Genomic DNA, 21,807 nt, shown 5'->3' on the forward strand with positions numbered 1-21,807 from the left:
AGTTTTAGCTAATTTAATTAACCATTTATTGAATTAACTCAAATACAATTTTTACTATAATATGTAACTGGATAGATAAACCAATCAGAGTTCGACAAATTGTGATGCGGTTTGGTACAGATTGTGATGCGGTTTGGTACAAGTTTTTTTGGGAATTTTAAACTTTTAAGTTTTTACGGATATCCATTTGGGTTCGGATTCGGTTGAGATAAAACCTATAAAATACCGTAAAATAGGATCCATTCAGTATTTATGTTGGGTTCGGATTGGTTCGAATTAGGTTAGGCGGTTTTTTTGTCCAGCCCTAATTTTAAATATAGAAAATTTATTTTTGATATTTTGATATACATTCATTTTGGTTTGATGAAGTGTTTTGGAAATAAAAATATATAATCTGATTTATTTATTTCAACTGCATAACTATATTAGTTAGAATTAGTATAATTATTTATATGACTGCAGTTGTTATAAAATGAGCAAATAATTAAATAGTTAAATTAAATAATAAATAAATACCTAAAAGTAAAAATGCACATCTATGTCAAATACCGCACTATAATTGGAGCTAACCTATGCTAAGTGGGTTATTGTAAAATGTAGAACGCACAAAAAAAATAATTTTTGTGCGGTATTACAAAAGCGTTATTGAACCAAATATGTCCCGCTTTTAGTTTTAGTTATGATTGGTGTTTAAGATAATGAATGGCGACCTTCTATTCGCGCTTTTCAGAGCGGAATTTGTAAAACCGCTATTCAGTCACCAATCACCGAATCAATTTAAAAAGGAACAGTATTTGGAAAGGGAAAATACAAAAACGCAGGTGATTTTATCATGTCCAAAATAGTCTACTAATTAGAAAAACGCACGTAAAATTTTTAGCTGCATATAACTAGCGGTTCACATGAATAACGCACTAACACTAGCAGTTTATTTTATTTTAATAATAAATATACAGTATAATGAGAATTGTATTCAATTAAATAATTATAAACACATAGATCTACATGCATTTTCCCACTAGACTATATTATTATTTAATTTAAATATTCCTATTTATTACAAAACATACAATATATTAACAGACTGTGGTTCTATTTTTATACAAAAGAAAACTGATTGGTTTTATAAATATTTATAAGTAAACTTTTATTTTAGTTTAATAAAAGAAAACTATTTTTATACAAAAGAAAACTATTTTAGAGGGTGGTGTTAGGTAAATAAACTTTTATAAATATTTTATAAATTATTTAGAAATGTTATTTTAGTTTTTTTTTTCCAAAATTAAGACATTTATGAAAATAGTCATCTCTAAAATGTAAATTTGAAAAGTGGTATCAAATTTATCGTATCAAATTTGTAGTAAAATTGAAATTATTCTTTATTGTTCAGTATGATTGTGCATCATATAAAATAAAATAACTTTTATTTATTTATAATAGGAAAAAGTTTTAGTAACAGTATTTTAATAAATAATTTATATAAAATACATAAATTACAATCAGTTTTTTATTAAAATTATTTTTAGAATTTTGTATTTATCACTAAGCAAACAAATTTAATTGTAATTATCTTAAATATATTTTATTTTACTTTATTTTTCTATCAAAACCACAGTACTTTTCTATCAAAACCACACTATTTTTCTATCAAAACCGCACTTGTCCCGCAAACTGCATGAACCGCAGTTGGACTGTACCGCACTTTAATTCCACATCGTTTATTTTATCAAATCCGCAGTTACCATTCGGACCCTAAATGCGTATTTGAAAACCACACTTAGAAAACCGCACTTTTGCATGTTTCCATTCACACACTAGTAGAGCTGAAAGGGGATTAATCCGGAGAATATTGTCCATTTCCGGTAAACTAAGAGGTGGCTCACGTAGAAGGCTAGGATTTTGACACCTGATTCGTCAAGAGTATCTTACATATTAAAATAGAAGTCACAACGTTGATTCATGTGTGATTGTTTAAAAGATGGACCTAATGGATATATTCCTAAAAAGTCATGTTACATTTAATATATAATCTTATCCATTAGGTCCATTATTTAGAAATGTTATTTTAGTTTTTCTTTTTTCCAAAATTAAGACATTTATGAAAATAGTCATCTCTAAAAAGTAAATTTGAAAAGTGGTATCAAATTTATCGTATCAAATTTGTAGTAAAATTGAAATTATTCTTTATTGTTCAGTATGATTGTGCATCATATAAAATAAAATAACTTTTATTTATTTATAATAGGAAAAAATTTTAGTAACAGTATTTTAATGAATAATTTATATAAAATACATAAATTACAATCAGTTTTTTATTAAAATTATTTTTAGAATTTTTTATTTATCACTAAGCAAACAAATTTAATTGTAATTATCTTAAATATATTTTATTTTATTTATTTTTCTATCAAAACCACAATACTTTTCTATCAAAACCGCACTTGTCCCGCAAACTGCATGAACCGCAGTTGGACTGTACCGCACTTTAATTCCACACCGTTTATTTTATCAAATCCGCAGTTACCATTCGGACCCTAAATGCGTATTTGAAAACCACACTTAGAAAACCGCACTTTTGCATGTTTCCATTCACACACTAGTAGAGCTGAAAGGGGATTAATTCGGAGAATATTGTCCATTTCCGGTAAACTAAGAGGTGGCTCACATAGAAGGCTAGGATTTTGACACCTGTTTCGTCAAGAGTATCTTACATATTAAAATAGAAGTCACAACCTTGATTCATGTGTGATTGTTTAAAAGATGGACCTAATGGATATATTCCTAAAAAGTCATGTTACATTTAATATATAATCTTATCATTTAAATTTTGGGCATACCAGAAATTTTTATTGGGCTATCAATAATTGGATTTAAACAATAGATGATTCATTGGATTTATAGATAGTATAAATAAAATAAAATAATTTAATGTTGTAATACTATACCTCCATATGCTAAATATTTAAATATTTGCCTTTTTAACTTTTAAAATTTTAAAGTTTTTTTTAAAATAACAAAAATCATAGTATTTAACAATGATTAATCTTTACTACCTCAAACCAATGAAAAAAAAATATAGTTTATTTTAAAATTTAAACAAAAACTAAATGTTTAATTATTTACTCGATAATATAAATCTATGGGGGGGGAGGGGGGGGGGGGTTCTTTCAAAAATGAATCAAAATTTCAAGTCAAACACAAAAATAACCTATGTTTTTTTTGAAATTTTATTTTGTGCTATTCACCTTAGAAGTTCTAGTTATTCACGAAAATGCCATTACTTTTTTATTTTTTTATTTTTTTTCGAAAATAAGACTTTTACCTTACCATCCTCATCTTCACCAAAAATTTACAACTTGCCATTGACATCAACACCTCAACCACCATGAACTACCAAATTGAGAGTATTAATGCCCTAAAGTTTTGATTTTTTCTCATCCTTTCTCATTTCCTATCCACACAAACCACATATCTTACACTTTCTATCAAAATTCATCAAAAAACTGAAGATTTTGATTACAAATTATGTAAGGTACATAAGCTCATGATTCTTGGTGATTAACGAGTAGGTAGCTGTTGTGGCGAAGTTATGGGCGATTGAAGAAACCACGCAAGTCATCTCACGAGTTCAACGAATGAAATCTCGAACTACATTTTTTTTTTCAGATCTGTTGAACGAAGAAGACTTCTTAAGACTTGAAGTCTTCTGGTCAATGCATAGGTTAGTCTTGCAATTGACCTTTTGTGTGTGTTTTAATAGAAGACTTCCCTAGAAGTCTTCTAACTTTCCTTTGTAAACAAAATATTTCAAAATTCCCAGAGAAGACTTCTCGAATAAACAAGTTATTTTTAAATTTGACTGAAGTTGGTTAGAAATTTGACTTTTTGTAGAAGACTTCTATGGAAGTCTTCCTAGCGAAAACTTCTACAGAAGTCTTCTAAAAGTCTTCCCTAAGTCTTCTCAATGTCTGAAAATATCTGCGTGGGTTACTTTTGCAATTGAAAGATAATAGTAAAACATTTAATATCAATGAGAAGACTTCTACAGAAGTCTTCTCGAATTTAATTATGGGTTTTGGTCAAACCTTTGCCCGCGAGAGAAGACTTCTAGAGAAGTCATCCGACGGAAGACTTCTAAAGAAGTCTTCTCTCGAAAAGTCAAATATAGTCAATTGCAAAAGTAACCCAGCAGACTTCTTGTGACATTGAGAACACTTCTGGAAGACTTAGAGAAGACTTCTTTTGAAGTATTCTCCACGTAGACTTCCCTAGAAGTCTTTTACAAAAAGTTAAAATTCTGACTTACTACGGTCAAATTCAAAAGTAACATGTTTATCCGAGAAGACTTCTAAAAAAGTCTTCTCTAGGAATTTCGAAAAAATTTCAATTTCAAAAGTAAGCCAATATTTACAAAGGAAGACTTCCGAAGATGTCTTCTGTTCCGTGGATGACTTCAAAAGAAGTCTTCTACGGAAATATTTATTAAACTTCAAATTTATCCAAAATTAAAATGAACTTTTAATATCTTCTTACTAATTCATGTTTATTAGTCAATACTGGGACTACTGAGTCGAATTTATAACTTAATTGGTGATAATTATGAAGTTACAAACATTGATGTTTAATAATGTTTCTAGCTAAACAAAGAAGTCTTCTGTAAGTCTTCCTCATATAAGACTTGTAGAAGACTTCTCCGATGCTTTTGTTTTATTATGTTGATGTTCTGTGTTTGTGTTGTCTTCCTCATAAGATACAATTTTTAACTTCCATGAGATTTAAAATTTCAACTTTCACTTAAAATTCAATTTTAATCTTTTGTGAATTTGATTAAGGTTTCTTGAGAAGTCTTTTCTCTTAGTTTTAGCAAATTTTACTAAGTTTTTGTGTTGTTGTGTTTTGTTATGTGTGGGTAGAATGATTAAAATATTTTTTGGTATGTTGCATCAATAACTTTAATGAAGTCAAATACTTTTGGCAAAACATGAACTTATTTACTATTCTTTTGATTAACATCTCTTAAAGTTTACAAAATAATTCACAACTAAAATATTACACATACAAATCATAAAAAGACCATAAACAAAATAATTACACAGCTAGACATGATTCTTCAACATAGATAAGCTTGGACTCCACTTCACATCATCTCTTTGTACCACTTTGGAAGACTTCGTGGGAAGTCTTCCGAGAATCTTCCGAGAGTCTTCCAAGAATTATCCAAGAAGTCTTCCAAAGTCTGTCTCAGATCTGAAAAATCTGCATATTCAAAAGCATTCAAATGACTTCAAAATAGAGAAGACTTCAAAAATAAATTTTTAGATAATAAAAAAAAAGTCACATTAGGTTAGATCTATAATTTTTTAGAATCTAATATATAAAACACACAAAATACATATCCAAAATTTATACCACTTTAGGCAGAAGACTTTGGAAGACTTCCTGAAGATTTCGTGGGAAGTCTTTTAGCATAAAATGCATTAGAAGACTTTCTAAGAAGGCTTCTGAGAGTCTTCCGAGAGTCTTCTGAGAGTCTTCTGAGAAGTCTTTCAAAGTCTCTCAGATCTGAAAAAACCTGCAAATTCAAAAACATTCAAATGACTTCAAATCAGAGAAAAACTTCAAAAACAAAAATTGTATGCTTAAAAAATAAACAAAACAGTGCACTATGTTGAATCAATAGTTTTTTAGAATCTAACATATAAACACACACATAAATTCATATCCAAAATTTAGATATCTACCTTTGAAAGAGTGAAAGATGAGAATCATGTAATGAAAAACCAGCAAAAAGAAGATAAATTAGTGAGAAGACATAAGAAAAAGTGAGAAATTGATATAAAGTTTGGTGTTTTGATGTTCAAAGATATTAGAGAGAGGTTGGAGAGTTTTAGAGTGACAAACATTACACTTTTGTTGCAGTCAATTGAGAGGAAGAAAGAGAATCTGTAAATGTTCTTTATATATGGAGACACATATTCCAATTAGCCCAAAAGACTTCTGGAATACTTATATATGGAAGACTCATGGAAGACTTATGTAAGACTCATGGAAGATTTATGGAAGACTTTGATTTAGGCGGGATGTGTCGGAAGACTTCTTTTTAAGTTTTCTGTGAGTCTTCTAGACCATAAAATCAAATTACTATGCAAAAAAAAAAACCAAATGACTCATGAACCAATCTACTCACTCATCTATGTTGAAAATAATTCAATTTGAGATAAACTAAATTTACATCAGTGAAAAATGTTTATTATTATACGATTTCAAATTTTAACCCATGAAAATATTTTTTATAAAAAATTTAAATTATTTTTAAAATCAAATCCATGAGAAGACTTTCTCTGGAAGACTTCTGAAAGACTTATGGAAGACTACTCGAAGACTTATGGAAGACTATTGGAAGACTTTGATTTATGCAGGAAACCTAAATTATTCCAAAATTTAGGCGGGAACCATAAATTCTACTAAAATGTAGGCGAGATGTGTATGAATAGCGTTTTCTTAAACTTTTTAAGTCTTCTGTGAGTTTTCCAGACCCTAAAGTCAATTAACTATGCAAAAAACACTTTCTTAAACTTAAAAAAACTTAGAAAGCGTTTAAATCAAGTTATTAAATAGTTACTAAACATGTATAGGTCAATTTGAAAAAGAAAAATAAATAAAGATAAGATTTCAAATCTAACCCTAAAGATACCAACAATACTATAACATATGTTATCAAACCCTAAACCAATAACTCATGAACCAATCTACATTCACTCATCTATGTTGAAAATAATTCAATTTCAGATAAACTAAATTTACATCATTGAAAAATATTTATTATTACATGATTTCAAATTTTAACCCATGAAAATATTTGTTATAAAAAATTTAAATTATTTTTAAGATCTAATCCATGAGAAGACTCTCTCTGGAAGACTTCTCGAAGACTTATGGAAGACTTATGGAAGATTTTGATTTAGGCGGGAAACCTAAATTATTCCAAAATTTAGGCGGGAACCATAAATTCTACTAAAATTTAGGTGGGATGTGTCTGAAGACTTCTTTTTAAGTCTTCTGTGAGTCTTCCAGGCCCCAATGAACTATGCAAAATAACACTTTCTTAAACTTAAAAAAAAACTTAGAAAGTGTTTAAATTAAGTTATTAAATAGTTACTAAACATATGTGGGTCAATTTGAAAGAGAAAATAAAATGAAGGTAAGATTTCAGAATCTAACCCTAAAGATACATACAATACTATAACATATGTTACCAAACCCTAAACCAATGACTCATGAGCCAATGTATATTCATTCATCTATGTTGAAAATAATTTAATTTCAGATGAACTAAATTTACATCAATGAGAAATTTTTATTATTACTTGATTTCAATTTTTTACCCATCAAAATATTTTTTATAAAATTATTTTTAAGATCTACTGAACGAGAAGGCTTACAAAGAAGTCATCATAGAGAAGACTTACAAAGAAGTCATCATAGAGAAGACTTACAAAGAAGTCTTCTCCAACGGAGGGTTATAATAGTAAAATTGAAAACAGTTTTTTTGTTTGTTTATAAGGGGGTTGTTGTAATTTCACTAGACTTTTCGGTTACTTTTGCATTTGATTGAATTTAGGGTACACTTTTGTATTCAAAATTAAGTTTTGAGTCAATTTTGGCAAATTTTCATATCTTTGAATATGATAATAAAACAATATTTTACTAATCTAAAATAATAATCCAAATATATATATATATATATAAGAAGATACAAATACATATGAAAATTTGAAACAATCTATTCAATGAAAAAATATACGGTAAATTTATTATGTTTTAAAAATTGATAGACACTTGAAAAAAAATATTTATATAAAAATAAATAAAAACAAAAACTCGCGCGGTTGCACGGATCGAGATCTAGTTTATATTATTGTTGGGCTTCAGTGGGTTTTTTTAACTTGGATGCATTAATTCTAGGATACTATTTTTGTAAACTTATATTTTCGTTTTCTAATGATATTAATGTTTTTTTTTTTTTTTTTTTTTTTGTAAACTGCATTCATAATTTAAATAGGGAAATTGCATTCACTATACACAACAAAAACCAAAATTCATTAACTAACTAAAAACACCTCCTCTCTCTTACTTTCTCTTCCTATCTCTCTCTACTCTCTCTCTAAAAATCTAATTTCCCTTATTTTTTTGGTTATTTAGCAAATAAGCCCATTTAAATAAAAGGAAAAATAAAAATTGTTTTACAAGAGCCCATAGACCATAAACTCTAGTTACTTATATCAGCCCATAATGAAAAACATATCAAACTCAGTACAGCCCAATACCCAATGATAAAGCCCAAAAGGAAGACCTTTAGTTGTAACGGAGAAGTCGAGAACGCAATGAATTATAACGGAGGGAGACGGTGATCAACCAAATCGAAACCAGCTTTGCATCATGATCGAAGACCGAGTCGGGTTTGTGTCCCTGAAGCTTTGAAGCTTGTTCTTCAGTTGTCTGTCAAGTAGTTTGAAGATCTGATCAACCGATCGAAACATCTGCGTATGGAGGCGAGTATTACGTTCGGTCCATAGCCAGTACAAGGTTGCTTGCCAAGCCAGTCGAGTGAGGATTCTTTGAGAGGCGGGTGGGGGAAGTGCGATCAATTGCTGAATAGTGATAGGCCAGTGACGATAAGGTACAAGTTGTAGTCTTCTAGCTACCATCGCCCACAGATCGTAGCTATAGTTACAAGAGAAGAAGAGATGATCCCGAGACTCTGGATTTGAGTTGCAGAGAAGACATCGGCCCTCCAATTGAAGTCCCCACTTTAACAATCTATCTCGCGTAGGGAGTCTGTCTTGGATAACAAGCCAGGTGTGGAAACTATGACGAGGAATAGCCCTTGAGATCCAAACTGCATCATACCAAACGACATCAGGTTTTAAAGCGCAGAGGTAATCATAGAGACGCCCCGTTCTGTAAGTTGTTTGAACTTGACCGTTGATCTCCCATTCATAGTAATCTTGAGATGAGTTAAGTTCGACTGTTGTAAGATAGACATATAACTCAATCTGCGCTTCTGAACGTGCAGGTGGTAGAGACCAAGTGCCGTTTCTATACAGAGAGGCCACAGTAGCATGAAGAGGAATTCCCAACCTAGAGTTTGTTCCCGACAAGTGTGTGTGAAGGTCACCAAATGGTGTCCAATTGTCTGACCAGAACCGTGCTGTTTCGCCATTCTGCAACCTCAACTTGATTAAAGGGAACACCACCTGTTTGAGTTTGAGTAACTTGTTCACAAGCCAGGAGTTAGATTGCTTAATGTTTATAGCAAAAGAAAGAAAAATGTCAAACAGTTCAAAAATATTTTATTACATAATACATACATAACTTTACTGGATTAGAGAAAAGCATGCCAATAAATCTCGTCAGTTTACAATTTTCCCCTACATATTCTTACAACTTACAAAAACTGATATTTTTGCTTGCATACTCAATGGACGTATTCATTTGTACCAAATTAATCATTTTGTAGCTCAGTTGACTAAGACATGCATAAACTGGTTATTAATGTACATAATCTGTATGTATTGATGCTTATTAAAGAGCTTACAGTATTGAGTTTTGAGAGAGAGAGAAAAACCTTTGCTTTGCGCTATGATCTGTTGGAATCATTTTACCATGTGAACACTAGCGTTGTTACAAAATTTTGAGCTTACAGTTATGTTGTTTTGTCTAGTTTACAAAATTTTAATATATCAGAATTCAGTTATCATGCTGAAATATTGATTTCTACAAATCCATTTGGTCGAGGAGCCTGCTTTCACCGAATCTTCGTTAATAATAATTAGAAAATTAATGCACCATGTGCTGTTGGTCTGCCTACAGTTGTGTTAACCGAATAATATAAGAATATCCTTAGCGACTAGTTGACCTCAGTCTTACATTTTGTATATTTATGTAACCTTGAATATGAAACTCGCGTACGTACGATTACTCATACACATACCTGATAAAGATTGTTCCGTTCACTGTAAATGTTTTCTTTGGCTGTTTCTTTTATCAGTTTTCAACTTACTAGTTACCACCATTTTAAATGGTAACTATATGTCTCCCTCATATATGAAATCTCGTTTTAACTCCTTTGTTATAAATTTCTCGGTTTTGAAGACAATATATTGGATTCTGTAGTGTTTTGGATTTTAAGGAATTGCTTTTAGTTTTTTTTTTATGAAACTCTGTAGCAATTACTAGTTCAAAATTAGAAGCCTTTTTCAGAAAACTAGATTATGGAAATCGTTTTAAGAATTCATCATAAATGTTCAGCCAGCGTTTTAAATATACGATTGACTATTCGTAAACTCTACCACATGTTCCTCCGTGCACAGTGCTTCCGGTCTATAATATTCCGATTTGCCGAGGTGTTATGAGATATTTCTCCAATTATTTAGTTATATTTAATATTTTTCTTGGCAGCTAAATTTATTATATATTTTTTTTAATTCGTTGATGTAAAAGCCTACTAAAATCGGCATTGTACGTACTTTCTTATTTTATTTCGGTCAATCTCACTGAACTGGCATATTTAGTTGGGAAAAGCAGAAACAGCTTGCTTTCATGATTTTATTAATAACATGTGGATTTAATTTTTTTTTTTTTGATTAATTTGTGTTCTTCTCTTAGGGTGAACCAACCAATAGTATTTCGTTATTTTATATTCGAAATATTTTTGAAAAAAAAAATATTGTCAAACTATATTATGTTCTTAAAATAAAAAAAAAGTAAAAAATAAACAAAAAGTAATAGTAGTTACAAAAAAATACTTTTAACGTCGTCAGCAAAACACTAAATCCTAAACCCTAAATCCTAAACTCTAAACCCTTGGATAAAACTTAAACTCTAAATCAAAAACACTAAAATACTAAACCCTAAACCCTAAACCCTTGAGTGTTTTAGTGTTTACTGTTTTTTATTAAGAGTTTAGGATTTATTCAAGAGTTTATGATTTACCCAAATGTTTAGGATTTAGGATTTAGGGTTTAGTGATTATGATTTAGGGTTTAAGATTTAGTGTTTTGCTGACAACATTAAAATATATATTTTTTTTAAATATTGTTATTCTATAACTACTACTATTTTTATTTATTTATTTTTTACATTTTTATTTTAAAAATATAATATAACTTAACAATATTTTGTTTCTTTTTTTTTAAAGATATTGAATATGAAATAACACAATCATATTGGTTGGTGAACCTAAAGTTCACCATAGGGGGTGAACCCAAAAATAAATCATTTTTGTATTCATGAGCGAATTGATGAACAATATCATCCAATGGTTTCAACTTTCAAATATAGTATAATGAAAAAAATTGGGAGATATTAGAATGATTTATTAGTGGCTTTCTAACAGTTTCTAACAAAACTGATCTATTTCATAGTTCAGGTCAGTAAATCTTTTATGATATCCTATTTTAATGGATACTAGATTTTGACCCGCGCTTTCAAAGCGCGGGATTATTTTCGAAACATTCCAAATTTATTTGATATAAATTTGTATTTTAATTGTATCTACACTTAGATATTACAAATAAAATATTATATTCAATGTTTTGAAACTCGATCCGACCCGCAGTTAAATTGCCAAATTCGGTGGTTCATATGTAATTCATTTTAGTTTTCAAAAAAAAAAACTGTTATTTAAAAATTCTATAAAACCCGTAACAACCGCTAAAATCCGAGATCTGGTTATCGGTTGAACTGATAGATAACCCAATATGTAATCCAGTTTGATTTATTATTATATTTAGATGTAATATATATTCATGAATGTTCAGATGAATAGTGAATATATTATGAAATTGATATTCCAATTTTAATACAATTTTAGTCCAACTAAAATTTCATCTTGTTAATGGATTAATATTTGAGTGGATGCATACTAAAAATAAAATAGATTTGAGAATCAATAATGTATATACGTCTATTACAAATTAATGATTTACGTTTGCAAAAAAAATATAATTGTTTATTTAGTTAGTTTACTTTTGTTATTCACATATTATTAGATACTTTTTGATGTTTTGTCTATGGCTTATTTTAAATTTAAAATTCAATTTCATTATTCGCATTAGAAATGTAAATATTTATTATTTTAATTTTGATATATATTTTTAATATATTTAGTTCTTAATTTTTATAATTTATATATATAATTTTATTTTTAAACAATTAAAATATTGACTCTTACTCTCCGGCTTCGATTTATGTTAATGTAATGTTTTATGATATATTTGTGTTAATTTATTTGTGTTAATATATTTGTTCAATTGGTTTATATTTGATATATATATATATATATATTACATGTCTGTTTGAAATATTAACATGCTTCATCATATAATTACTGTTAATATTTATTATAATATATATTTATATATATTTTAATACTCTAACTATAAGAATTATATTTTTATGTATTTGGTGAGGGTTTTGAACAATTTTTTTTTTTTGCATTTGGATTAATATATAGTTGTATATATACGAATGAATAGATATATATATATATATATAATTATTTATTACATTAATAACTAAAATATAATTGATTAGTTATTTGAATTTCGAATTAATATAAATTAAATTCATTAGTTTAAAAAATAATAGATTAGTTAGTTAGTTCCTTAATTTTAAGTATGATGTATATTTAACAATTAAATTAAATATGAGTAGAAATAATAGGAAATATAATTAAATATAATGGTCCAAACTAGACTATTTGTAAGTAGAAAAATTGCTTCTGTTTTAATAGTATTGATATAATTTTAAAAATGCTCGATTTACATTTAAAATTTTAAAATTACATCTTCTTAATTACAATTTCTTATATGTGAAGACATTTTTTATCCAAATTACATATTTTAATAAATAAAATATAATTCAAAAATAAAATATAATATCTTATTTATTTGTTTAAGATAAACATATATTTGAGATAAATGTGTAATTTTACTATTTAAATAACAATTATTGTGAACAAAAAAATGCTCTTTCTCATGTTGCATTTCTTTGGTTTTGATTGTTGTGATGTGGTCGTGACTTTATCACGAAGTTTATTGTAATTCATTCATATATACATGCTAGAAAAACATTATGTTGCGTTCTTCACCGAATCTCATGAATTGTGAATTGGAAATAGACAGTACTTGAATGTTGTGTAGTAACACACAAGTTCAGGGACCAATACTCCAGAATGGTTTGAAACCGGAAACATAACTGTAGTTAAATTACTGACAAAATTATCTCTTTTAAAAAAAAGATTCTTTTTTTTTTTTGGAAAAAAAAGAAAGATTCATATACATCTAAATCTGTATAATTACTGAAAAAAACTGCTTATGTCTTCATCTTTTGTAAAACCAGACCTCTTGAAAGGCTACCAACAAAATGTGTTCTTCATGTCAAATTGGGAAAGCAGTAGGCTACTTTTATGTCTTCATCTTTTGTAAAACCAGACCCTCTGGAAAGGGGTACTGCAATTTTGGAGATATGCACCAAATGTTTCTGGTCAGGGCTTTTGGTTCTATGTAATTCTCATTGATAAGTGGTCTTGATACTCATGTTTTATACACTCAAACACAAGTCTGAATTCTACTCTACATTTTGCAAATTTCAAAGACTAGTAAAAATCAATTTAGCTGCAAGATAAGTCTATTTCTGTGTGATTTACAAGGTCAGTGTTCTTACTCATCTGCAAAAAGTGTGGCATTCAAAAGTGGGAGCCGGCAAGAATCGCAGAGGAAAAAGTGAGAGCAGCAGAAAGGAGGATGAGATAAAAAGCTCAGTGATACTAAATGCATAGACACACCAAACACCAAAAGAACCAACAACATGCACGTCATTTAATCGGACACCAAAATTTGACATGCGGAAAATTCAGGCAACTGAGCGCACTTGAAAAAAAGATAAAATCTCTAAACAGTCCACCTTGAGGATGAAACAAGAGCAGGGGCGGAGGCAGAGAGGATAGTGTGGGGTCAGGTGACCCCACTAAAATTGGAGAAAAAAAAATTTTGGTGTATTTTTTTAAAAATTATTGTAATAATTAGTTAAAATATAGTATTTGACCCCACTAATTTCTGTATAAATTTTTATATGTCCTTTAAATTTTGTAAGAAAAATATATATTTCTGTAATAATATATATATATATATTAAATTTATATATTATGACCCCAGTCAAAAATATTTCTGGCTCCGCCACTGGTGATAAGTTTGTTAAGTTTCATGGCCTTTCCAATTTAAAACCAATTGGTGGTACGTAAAACGGTAAAGTTTTTATATATTAATTAGGTCCCTTTCATATTTCAAATGTGTGATCTTATCTCCAACATCCTCTCTCGAGATAATAGTGTGTATAACCATTAATATCGACATAATCCATTATACCAACAATGCTCCTTTTTTTAGCAATTTCGGTGGAATTAAGATTTTTTAAGATCATCAATTAGTGGGATGACGGGCCATTGTCTGGCCGAACTAATGGGTCAGGATGTCGGCTCGCTTTGTTATCATGATAAGTTTCTTGAGCTCTCAACTTAAAACTTATTGGTAGCAAGTAAAGTCGTCCAAGTCCCTTATATATTACTTATATTCTTTTTATATTTCTAACTGGGATCTTATTTCCAATAGAAGAAGTGTTTAGTTCTTGGGTTATACTCACAAAGAGGCTATTATGCAATAAAAAAAGGTGGGGAAATTACATCTAACCCGTAAATAAAAACTATAGATATGTAATAAAGTTTTAATCAAAGCTGTTATTTAAAAATTTAGTAGGTGATATATGCCACATGAATTACATCTAAACCAGTATCTCTGGTATATACTATTATAATATTATTTGCAACGTGATTTTTTGCATCTGAGCTTTCAAGTTAAAAATTAGAGTGGTTAATATAATTTATATTCTTAATAAATAAAATATATAAATTACCTACAAAATAAAAACGAACTTAAATTATTTTGATTAGATAAGTGGTTAAAACTAATAATAATAATAATAATAAGAATTATCCAAAATCCAAAAAAATATATTAAAATAAAAAGATAATTCATGTATATACTGTATTGTTATTTAAAAATATTTTTAATAAAAAGTTAAAAGAAAAAACAGAAAGAAAAAATAACTTAATGAAGTAAAAAATTATTACTTTTATATATTGAAAATGGAATATTGAGTGATTTTTAAGATTACCTATTAATATTAAATAAGTGTACAAAGAAATTTCTTAAAAACTTATACATAAGAATGTTCAAATAAAAACATATATAATATATTTTTAAAAGTAAATATAAATAATAATTTATCATTATCGTTTTTTAATTAGTACTTATGTATTAAAGAATAATTACAATGTTTATGTCCACATTGGCGGGCGAAATACCTAATACATTTTAAAAAAAAAAACTACGTATTCAGATTACTTAAATATCATAATCGGTTTTTTTTATAACGCTGATTTATTATGACATTACATTGATGAGAAATATTATGTAGATGATTCGACAACCGACAATACTACCTGTCTTATGAACATCTACGCCTAACTGCATCATCTGAGCCGTCCTATGAAGATTTATTCCTGACTAGATTTATTTACACCATGTTGAAGATTTCTTGTAAACCTTTCTTCTGTAGTCTGCATTAATAAATCGTTCTCTCCTGGACTTGAAACCTGAATTTCCTCTAATCTGCAAGAAATTGCATAGTCTAGGGTTCGGGCCTAGGTGTAGAAGCTTTTAAACCTTAACCAGTAAGTTACGGTGCTTCCAACGTATTATAATCAGTTTAACCAAAAAAATTAATAATCAATATACTAGCTAAATTATAATAGATATTTTGTTTTGTCTCTTTCAGTTTAAAGGCTCATGATCTTTCCAATATCATTAAACGGAGCCTATTGTTATGGTAAGTGGTGGCTGTGCCTTCAGCCTTTGATCGTTCACTGACAAAAAAAACCATTGTAATGCCGAGAACCACAAAATTAGGGAAGTTCACACTTCGCAATCTAGAAATTTAATTCATGATAACTACTACTTAACCAACATAACCCAACCCCCCCCCCCCCCCCCTTTTATGTTTGTAAAGAGAAATAAAATCCAATCGTGCTTAGAAAATTATAACTATTGTAATCATTATCTAAAATTTTAAAATTGAAATACAAAATTTAAACAACCGTCGTTTCACCTTAATACTTATCAACTTGTGCCATTCAATCTTAGCAATAAAAAATATTGGTGAAGCCTTCATTAATAGATCTAGCTGAAGCCCATTAAAAGTATGATGATCAACTATAATTTATTTAAATAACTAGGATCGATCCGCCCTACGCGCGAAATTTTATTTTTGTTAGTTTAATTATGTTCAAGTTACGATGAAACAAAAAAAAATTCATGTTCAAATTGTTTTGTGTTAAGACTTAGGTTATAGAATCATTGTTACTCATTACTCATGTGAAACATTTGTTTATATAAACTATTATTATATTCAATATCATATTTATTGTCGATAAATTTTTTGTAACATTATGATAGTTACAGTTGTTTGAATAGAGTAATGTTAGTTATTAATTTTTGTAAACTAATTTTTGAAGTATACTTACATTGATTATGTAATAATTGTTACTTGTACTTTTCTATAATTTCCACACAAAAATATGTGATTCACTCTTTTTCTGCATGAGTTTTAATCAAATGTGTAAAATATCATCAATTATTTTTAATGAAATTCTTTATTTATTTTTGAAACTTATAGTATATATTTTATAAAAAAATTATTTTGACTAAATTTTCCTCAATCTAAAGTTTTATGATGCATTGTACTCAGTAGTTCAAAAACATTGAGCTATACTTTAGAGCATTATGTATAGTAACTAAAACTGTATTGTTTTATTATATTATATAATTTTTTTCAAACTTATTTTTTCCTTATGTATTAATTTTCGGTTACAGTTTTTATTATTATTTTATTAATTCTCTAAATTTATCTTGGTGAACATAAAATGAAATAAAATTTGGTGAATTAGTAATTTTTATTTGTATTGGTCTGATGAAATGCGAAAATGATAACGTAAATTGATTTCTCTTTTTATTGTTCTTATTAATATGCTCTTTTTATTCATAAATTTTATATATTTTTGTATTATTGTATGTATTTTCAATTAATTTAGATGATGACTAAATTTTAGTTAAATTCAACCTAATTTAACTAAATTTTCATTTTTTGTTTGTTATATTTTGTACGTTTTTGTTTTCAAATTTATTATGATTAAAAATTATGTTTTGATTTTAAATTAATAATTTATTATGGTTTTCGATATATTTTAAATAATTTCTCTAAAGTTAAATTTGGTAAGAAAAGAAGAAAATTTTCCAAGATTTTCTTTTTCCTTTTTGTTACCCTGAGTTCAATGAAACATAAAAAAAAAATTGTTTTCTATTTTGTTTTTTATGAAGGTTTTATGTATTTTTGAAATTTGTGTATTTTTAATTATATTATGTAGTTAATAAATTAGCATATGTTGTCAGTATGATAAGTCCAAAAAAGTTGATTAAAATTAAACTACTAATTACAAATAATTTATAGGTTATTAAATATTTTATTAATAGATTTTATCTATATACTAAAATGGTGTAAAAAATATGATATAATTATTTTAAAATTTGTATTGACAAGTCAAAATGGCCTAGTGCAATTCTTGTTAGGTGGAAAGGTATTTATATAAAAAAATTCACATATCAATTTTACATTTCACTGTAAACGCCATCGCCAGTTTTCAATTATTTACTTACAAAAGTCATTCCAATTCTAATCAAAACCCACAATTTAATAACTCCTTAACTAATGCAATTAACCTTCCAATGGGCTTAAACTCTTGTCGTTTTTATCACTTAACTTGACCATATCGTCTTCTAGTACTTCTTCCTCAGAAATGTTTGCAAACTACCTTGCACTTAACCACACTACTGTACACATAAATTCCAGGTTGAATCATAGCTCAAATCAGATCCTTAAACCGGTCACCGCCAGTTGCTTCCATATAAACCAGATCAAACCGGTAGTCTTTCTCCACGCGAAAGATTTGCAAGCCCGGGTTCACCGACTTAACCAAACACTTTTCGACGCCCCCAACAAACGCCTGCAATAAAAAAAAATCCGGTTCAATTAGTTTTTAATAAACCAATAAAACTATATAAATCGTTCACCTGTAAAAGCGTTTCAGGCCAGACTCTGTTCCAGCAAAGCATCCAAACGACGTCACTCATTGTCCGGTCACAAAATTGGTTAAACTCGTCTGAGAAATGCTTCTTACTCTGCTCAAGACCTTGTCCCACGTGAGCTCCGAGTTGACCCGTTTTTATGAAACCCTGAAGCTTCGAAGTCTTTGAAAAAGGTTCTGCTCAGAATTGTTTCAGTAACATTAATCTCAAAGTAGCAACAGTCTAGGAAAGCTCATCCTCTGTACTAATAAGAAATTGATGATCACTAACCTAATTTTTAATATCCCTACTGTCAAACTCGTGAACGCAACATATTCCATTATCAACCAGCATTAAGCATGTTAAAGAGTAAGATGGCATTAGTCAGAAATTCTAGGTTAATTGGAAGTTTTATTTTAAGTAGCCATTTATCAATGCAAAAATTACAAAGCAAAATTCACCAGTTTCAGGCTCTTTAGTCAGAGTTGCAGTGAACTCAGGTGCAAAAGAGGAGTTCCTAGATGTATACACATATCATGGTACTATGCCTACGGTGAACATGCATTAACAAAGCACACTGAGGGGCACTTATTCTAGAAAATCTAAAACGGTAGCAATTAATTTACAATGTGAACCAGTACCTTAGGAATTGGTATTGAACAAAGCTGGGATCCCCAACTAATAGTTGGTAACTATACATTCATGTCTCCTCTAAAGTTGATGCCCTCATGAATGGTTATGCACACCACTTGAGAGTATCAGTTGAACTGCACGCTACGTCTTTATGTCCAAAAAAGTCGATGCCATGCTTCCAACAAACTTAATGAAATAATCATGAGTATTCCTCATCTGCTGAATATCATCAAACTCTGCTCCCTACCACATCATACCAACAAACGAAAACAAAATCATTAAACGAAAACAAAATCATCTAACATGATCTAAACTCAAGCTTGCTAAATCAATAAACAAAACAAAAATCATCTAAACTTAAGCTTTCTAAATTAATAAAGAAAAAAAAATCTTAACTCAAATTTTCTTCGGAAAAAGTTTTTGTGAGGATGATGTTCAACGATGAAGGCTCACATTTATATAGCTGGATTTCCACCGCTTTGTGTAGAAGATGAATTGAATGAAGAATCTTTAATTGGACTTGGTTGATGGAGTAAATAACGTCATCAACACCATTCAATCAACGCATCTCGTAACGGTTAGAAAGAAGAGACTCAGACAGAACGTCACGAAATCTTCTCGATCCAGAGACTCGCCATAAAGATTCATCTCACCGAACTCTCCCGGGTACTCGAACATCGGTTTAGATAACAAAGAGAGAAGAATACGGTGAACCCTAGCAGTCGTTGCTCTCTGGAAGAATAAGTTTGCCATTAATAGACTGGGCTTAGGTTCTGGAGTGGCGGAGAAAACCATACGAAACCCAAGGGACACGTGTCGCCTTGAGATATAATGAATTATCTAGGTGTCCGCCTACGTGGCATCACCAAGAGGGAGTAAACCCTTCTTTATATATAAAATTATACAAGGTGATAACCTGCGCCTTGCGCAGGGTGAATAGATTTAAAAATATAATCACTTTGAATATATCGATATTAAAGTTATAGAACGAAATATTACATGTTATAAAATATGGGTTTAAACAAAATTTAGTATGTCAATATAAATTCTGTTATGTTTAATTGAAATATTTTATCATGCAAGTAAATCAATAAGAATAAGCAAATATTAATATAAAATAAATGATGAAATGACAATTTGAAACCTTTTGCATTGAGTAAATGGATTAAAAAATTGAATATTGACTTTCAAATGAAGTGAGCTATCCATGTTAAAAGTAAATAATTAAACTAATGGTAATATATCGAGCTCTTTAACTAAGTGGTTTAACACACATTGTTCATGTGATGCCTAAACTCTTAGCTTAGTATGATATATATAGTCACAAAATATGATGTTTAAACGTATTTTATTTTGGTGAAATGACAGCATAATTCAATCATAAAATCCTTGATTTCTCCTTTTCCAAATTTCAATTTTTGGAAAGTATTATATGTAAGGAAAAAAAAATGAAACAATATATTAATCATGATATTTCACCATAAACTTAATCATTTCAAATTTTTAAATTGACTCATAATTTATCTATCACCATTTATGATGATTTCCTAATTACAAAGTCAAAGTGCTTAAATTAAGAGATTGACTGAGCATCTATATGGATTTCTTTTTTGAATTAAATTGGAGATCAGTCTCGATTTTACATTAATGGACTTTATAATAGAGAGCAAACAATACTTGCACACGCAAACTTTAGCTATACACTTACTAAGTAGTATAACTGTTTGAGTAATGAATAAAGCAAATTTAGATCAGTTTGTCTTCTGTTACTCATAATAGAAAAGATAAACAATTTTTTAAAACATATAGAAAAAAACATTGCCAAAACCATTAAAAAAAATCAAAACAAAGATTATCTAATATTATGATTGGCGCATTGCCTTTGTTAAATGTGTGATTAGAATTAGTGATTACAATTTCAAATATTCACTTTCCAATCATCCATGTTGAAAGTGATTTTTTTAATGGAATATTTGAAATATTGATTATTAAAATGTTTTTTAATATTAGTTTCCGTTCATTATTGATTTCTTATTCATATATTCATATAAAATATTATCTAACATGTATCCATATAAAACTATTGTAATTTAAAAACTATTTGAAATGTTGATTATATACAACATGGGTATTGATAAAATTAAAACTATAATCAAAATCGTAAATACATGGACATAATAAAAATGTATACTTTGCGAACATTTAAAAGTTGTTTGACTATCTTTTTGATGACATATATTATTCTTAATATGAAAATTTATATACATAACTTAGTATATTTGGAATTTATAATGCAAATATATTTAAAATTTGAAGAAAACAATTGTTATATTGTGAAACGTAATTTATTAGCAAATATATGAATATACCATAAATGATTCGTAACATACAATAGTATACAATATATTCGAAACTAATTAATATGATCAATGACAATTCATGTAATTAATCTAGTAAACTAATCCTTATTAGATAAAAGGGCTGAGATTGATTGTAGAACTGCCACGTGTAAATGTCACTCTTGTAAATCACACATGAAGACAAGGTTTATTATTAATAATGTTCCTATTTTAATATATAAGGGATGGGTGTCCGCTTACGTAGTATCACCAGGAGAGAATAAACCCTTCTTTATAGGTGTCCGCCTACGTGGCATCACCAGGAAAGAGTAAACCCTTCATTATATATAAAATATTCAGAGCTGGGCCATGCTTCCATAAAAATTATAATTCCAAATAGATTATATACGTATAAATTTTTTTGTCATCATATAAAGCCCATATTAGTTTTGTTGTTTTATTAATTTAGACGAACTTAAATGGATTAAACAACATAATAAATTAGTGGCCTAGTAAATTTTTTTAAAAATGTCCATAAAACCAAGTACCTAACTCAAAGAGTTGGACATTCGGATTTTTTTTTGTGAGAAAATTTT

At 28.6% G+C, this 21,807-nt stretch overlaps 1 protein-coding gene and 1 long non-coding RNA gene across 4 annotated transcripts; both read right to left on the reverse strand.

Moving 5' to 3' along the window:
* Positions 1-8,411: 8,411 nt before the first annotated feature.
* On the reverse strand, positions 8,412-9,399 carry LOC125608153. Its single transcript, XM_048778109.1, has 2 exons — positions 9,382-9,399; positions 8,412-9,302 (listed from the first exon to the last, which is right to left on the reverse strand). The coding sequence occupies exons 1-2, from the start codon at positions 9,397-9,399 to the stop codon at positions 8,412-8,414; spliced, it is 909 nt and encodes a 302-aa protein (XP_048634066.1).
* Positions 9,400-17,740: 8,341 nt separating this feature from the next.
* LOC125607883 lies at positions 17,741-19,630 on the reverse strand. Of its 3 annotated transcripts, none has more exons than XR_007338925.1 (4): positions 19,269-19,630; positions 18,881-19,115; positions 18,246-18,436; positions 17,741-18,178 (listed from the first exon to the last, which is right to left on the reverse strand). It is a non-coding gene; the product is annotated as an uncharacterized LOC125607883 (long non-coding RNA). The 3 variants fall into 3 exon arrangements; XR_007338924.1 differs by having other exon boundaries at positions 19,326-19,629; XR_007338923.1 differs by having other exon boundaries at positions 18,881-19,626.
* Between the last annotated feature and the right edge of the window lie 2,177 nt (positions 19,631-21,807).

This window comes from Brassica napus, chromosome A4, assembly GCF_020379485.1.
Source record: "Brassica napus cultivar Da-Ae chromosome A4, Da-Ae, whole genome shotgun sequence".
NCBI lineage: Eukaryota > Viridiplantae > Streptophyta > Magnoliopsida > Brassicales > Brassicaceae > Brassica > Brassica napus.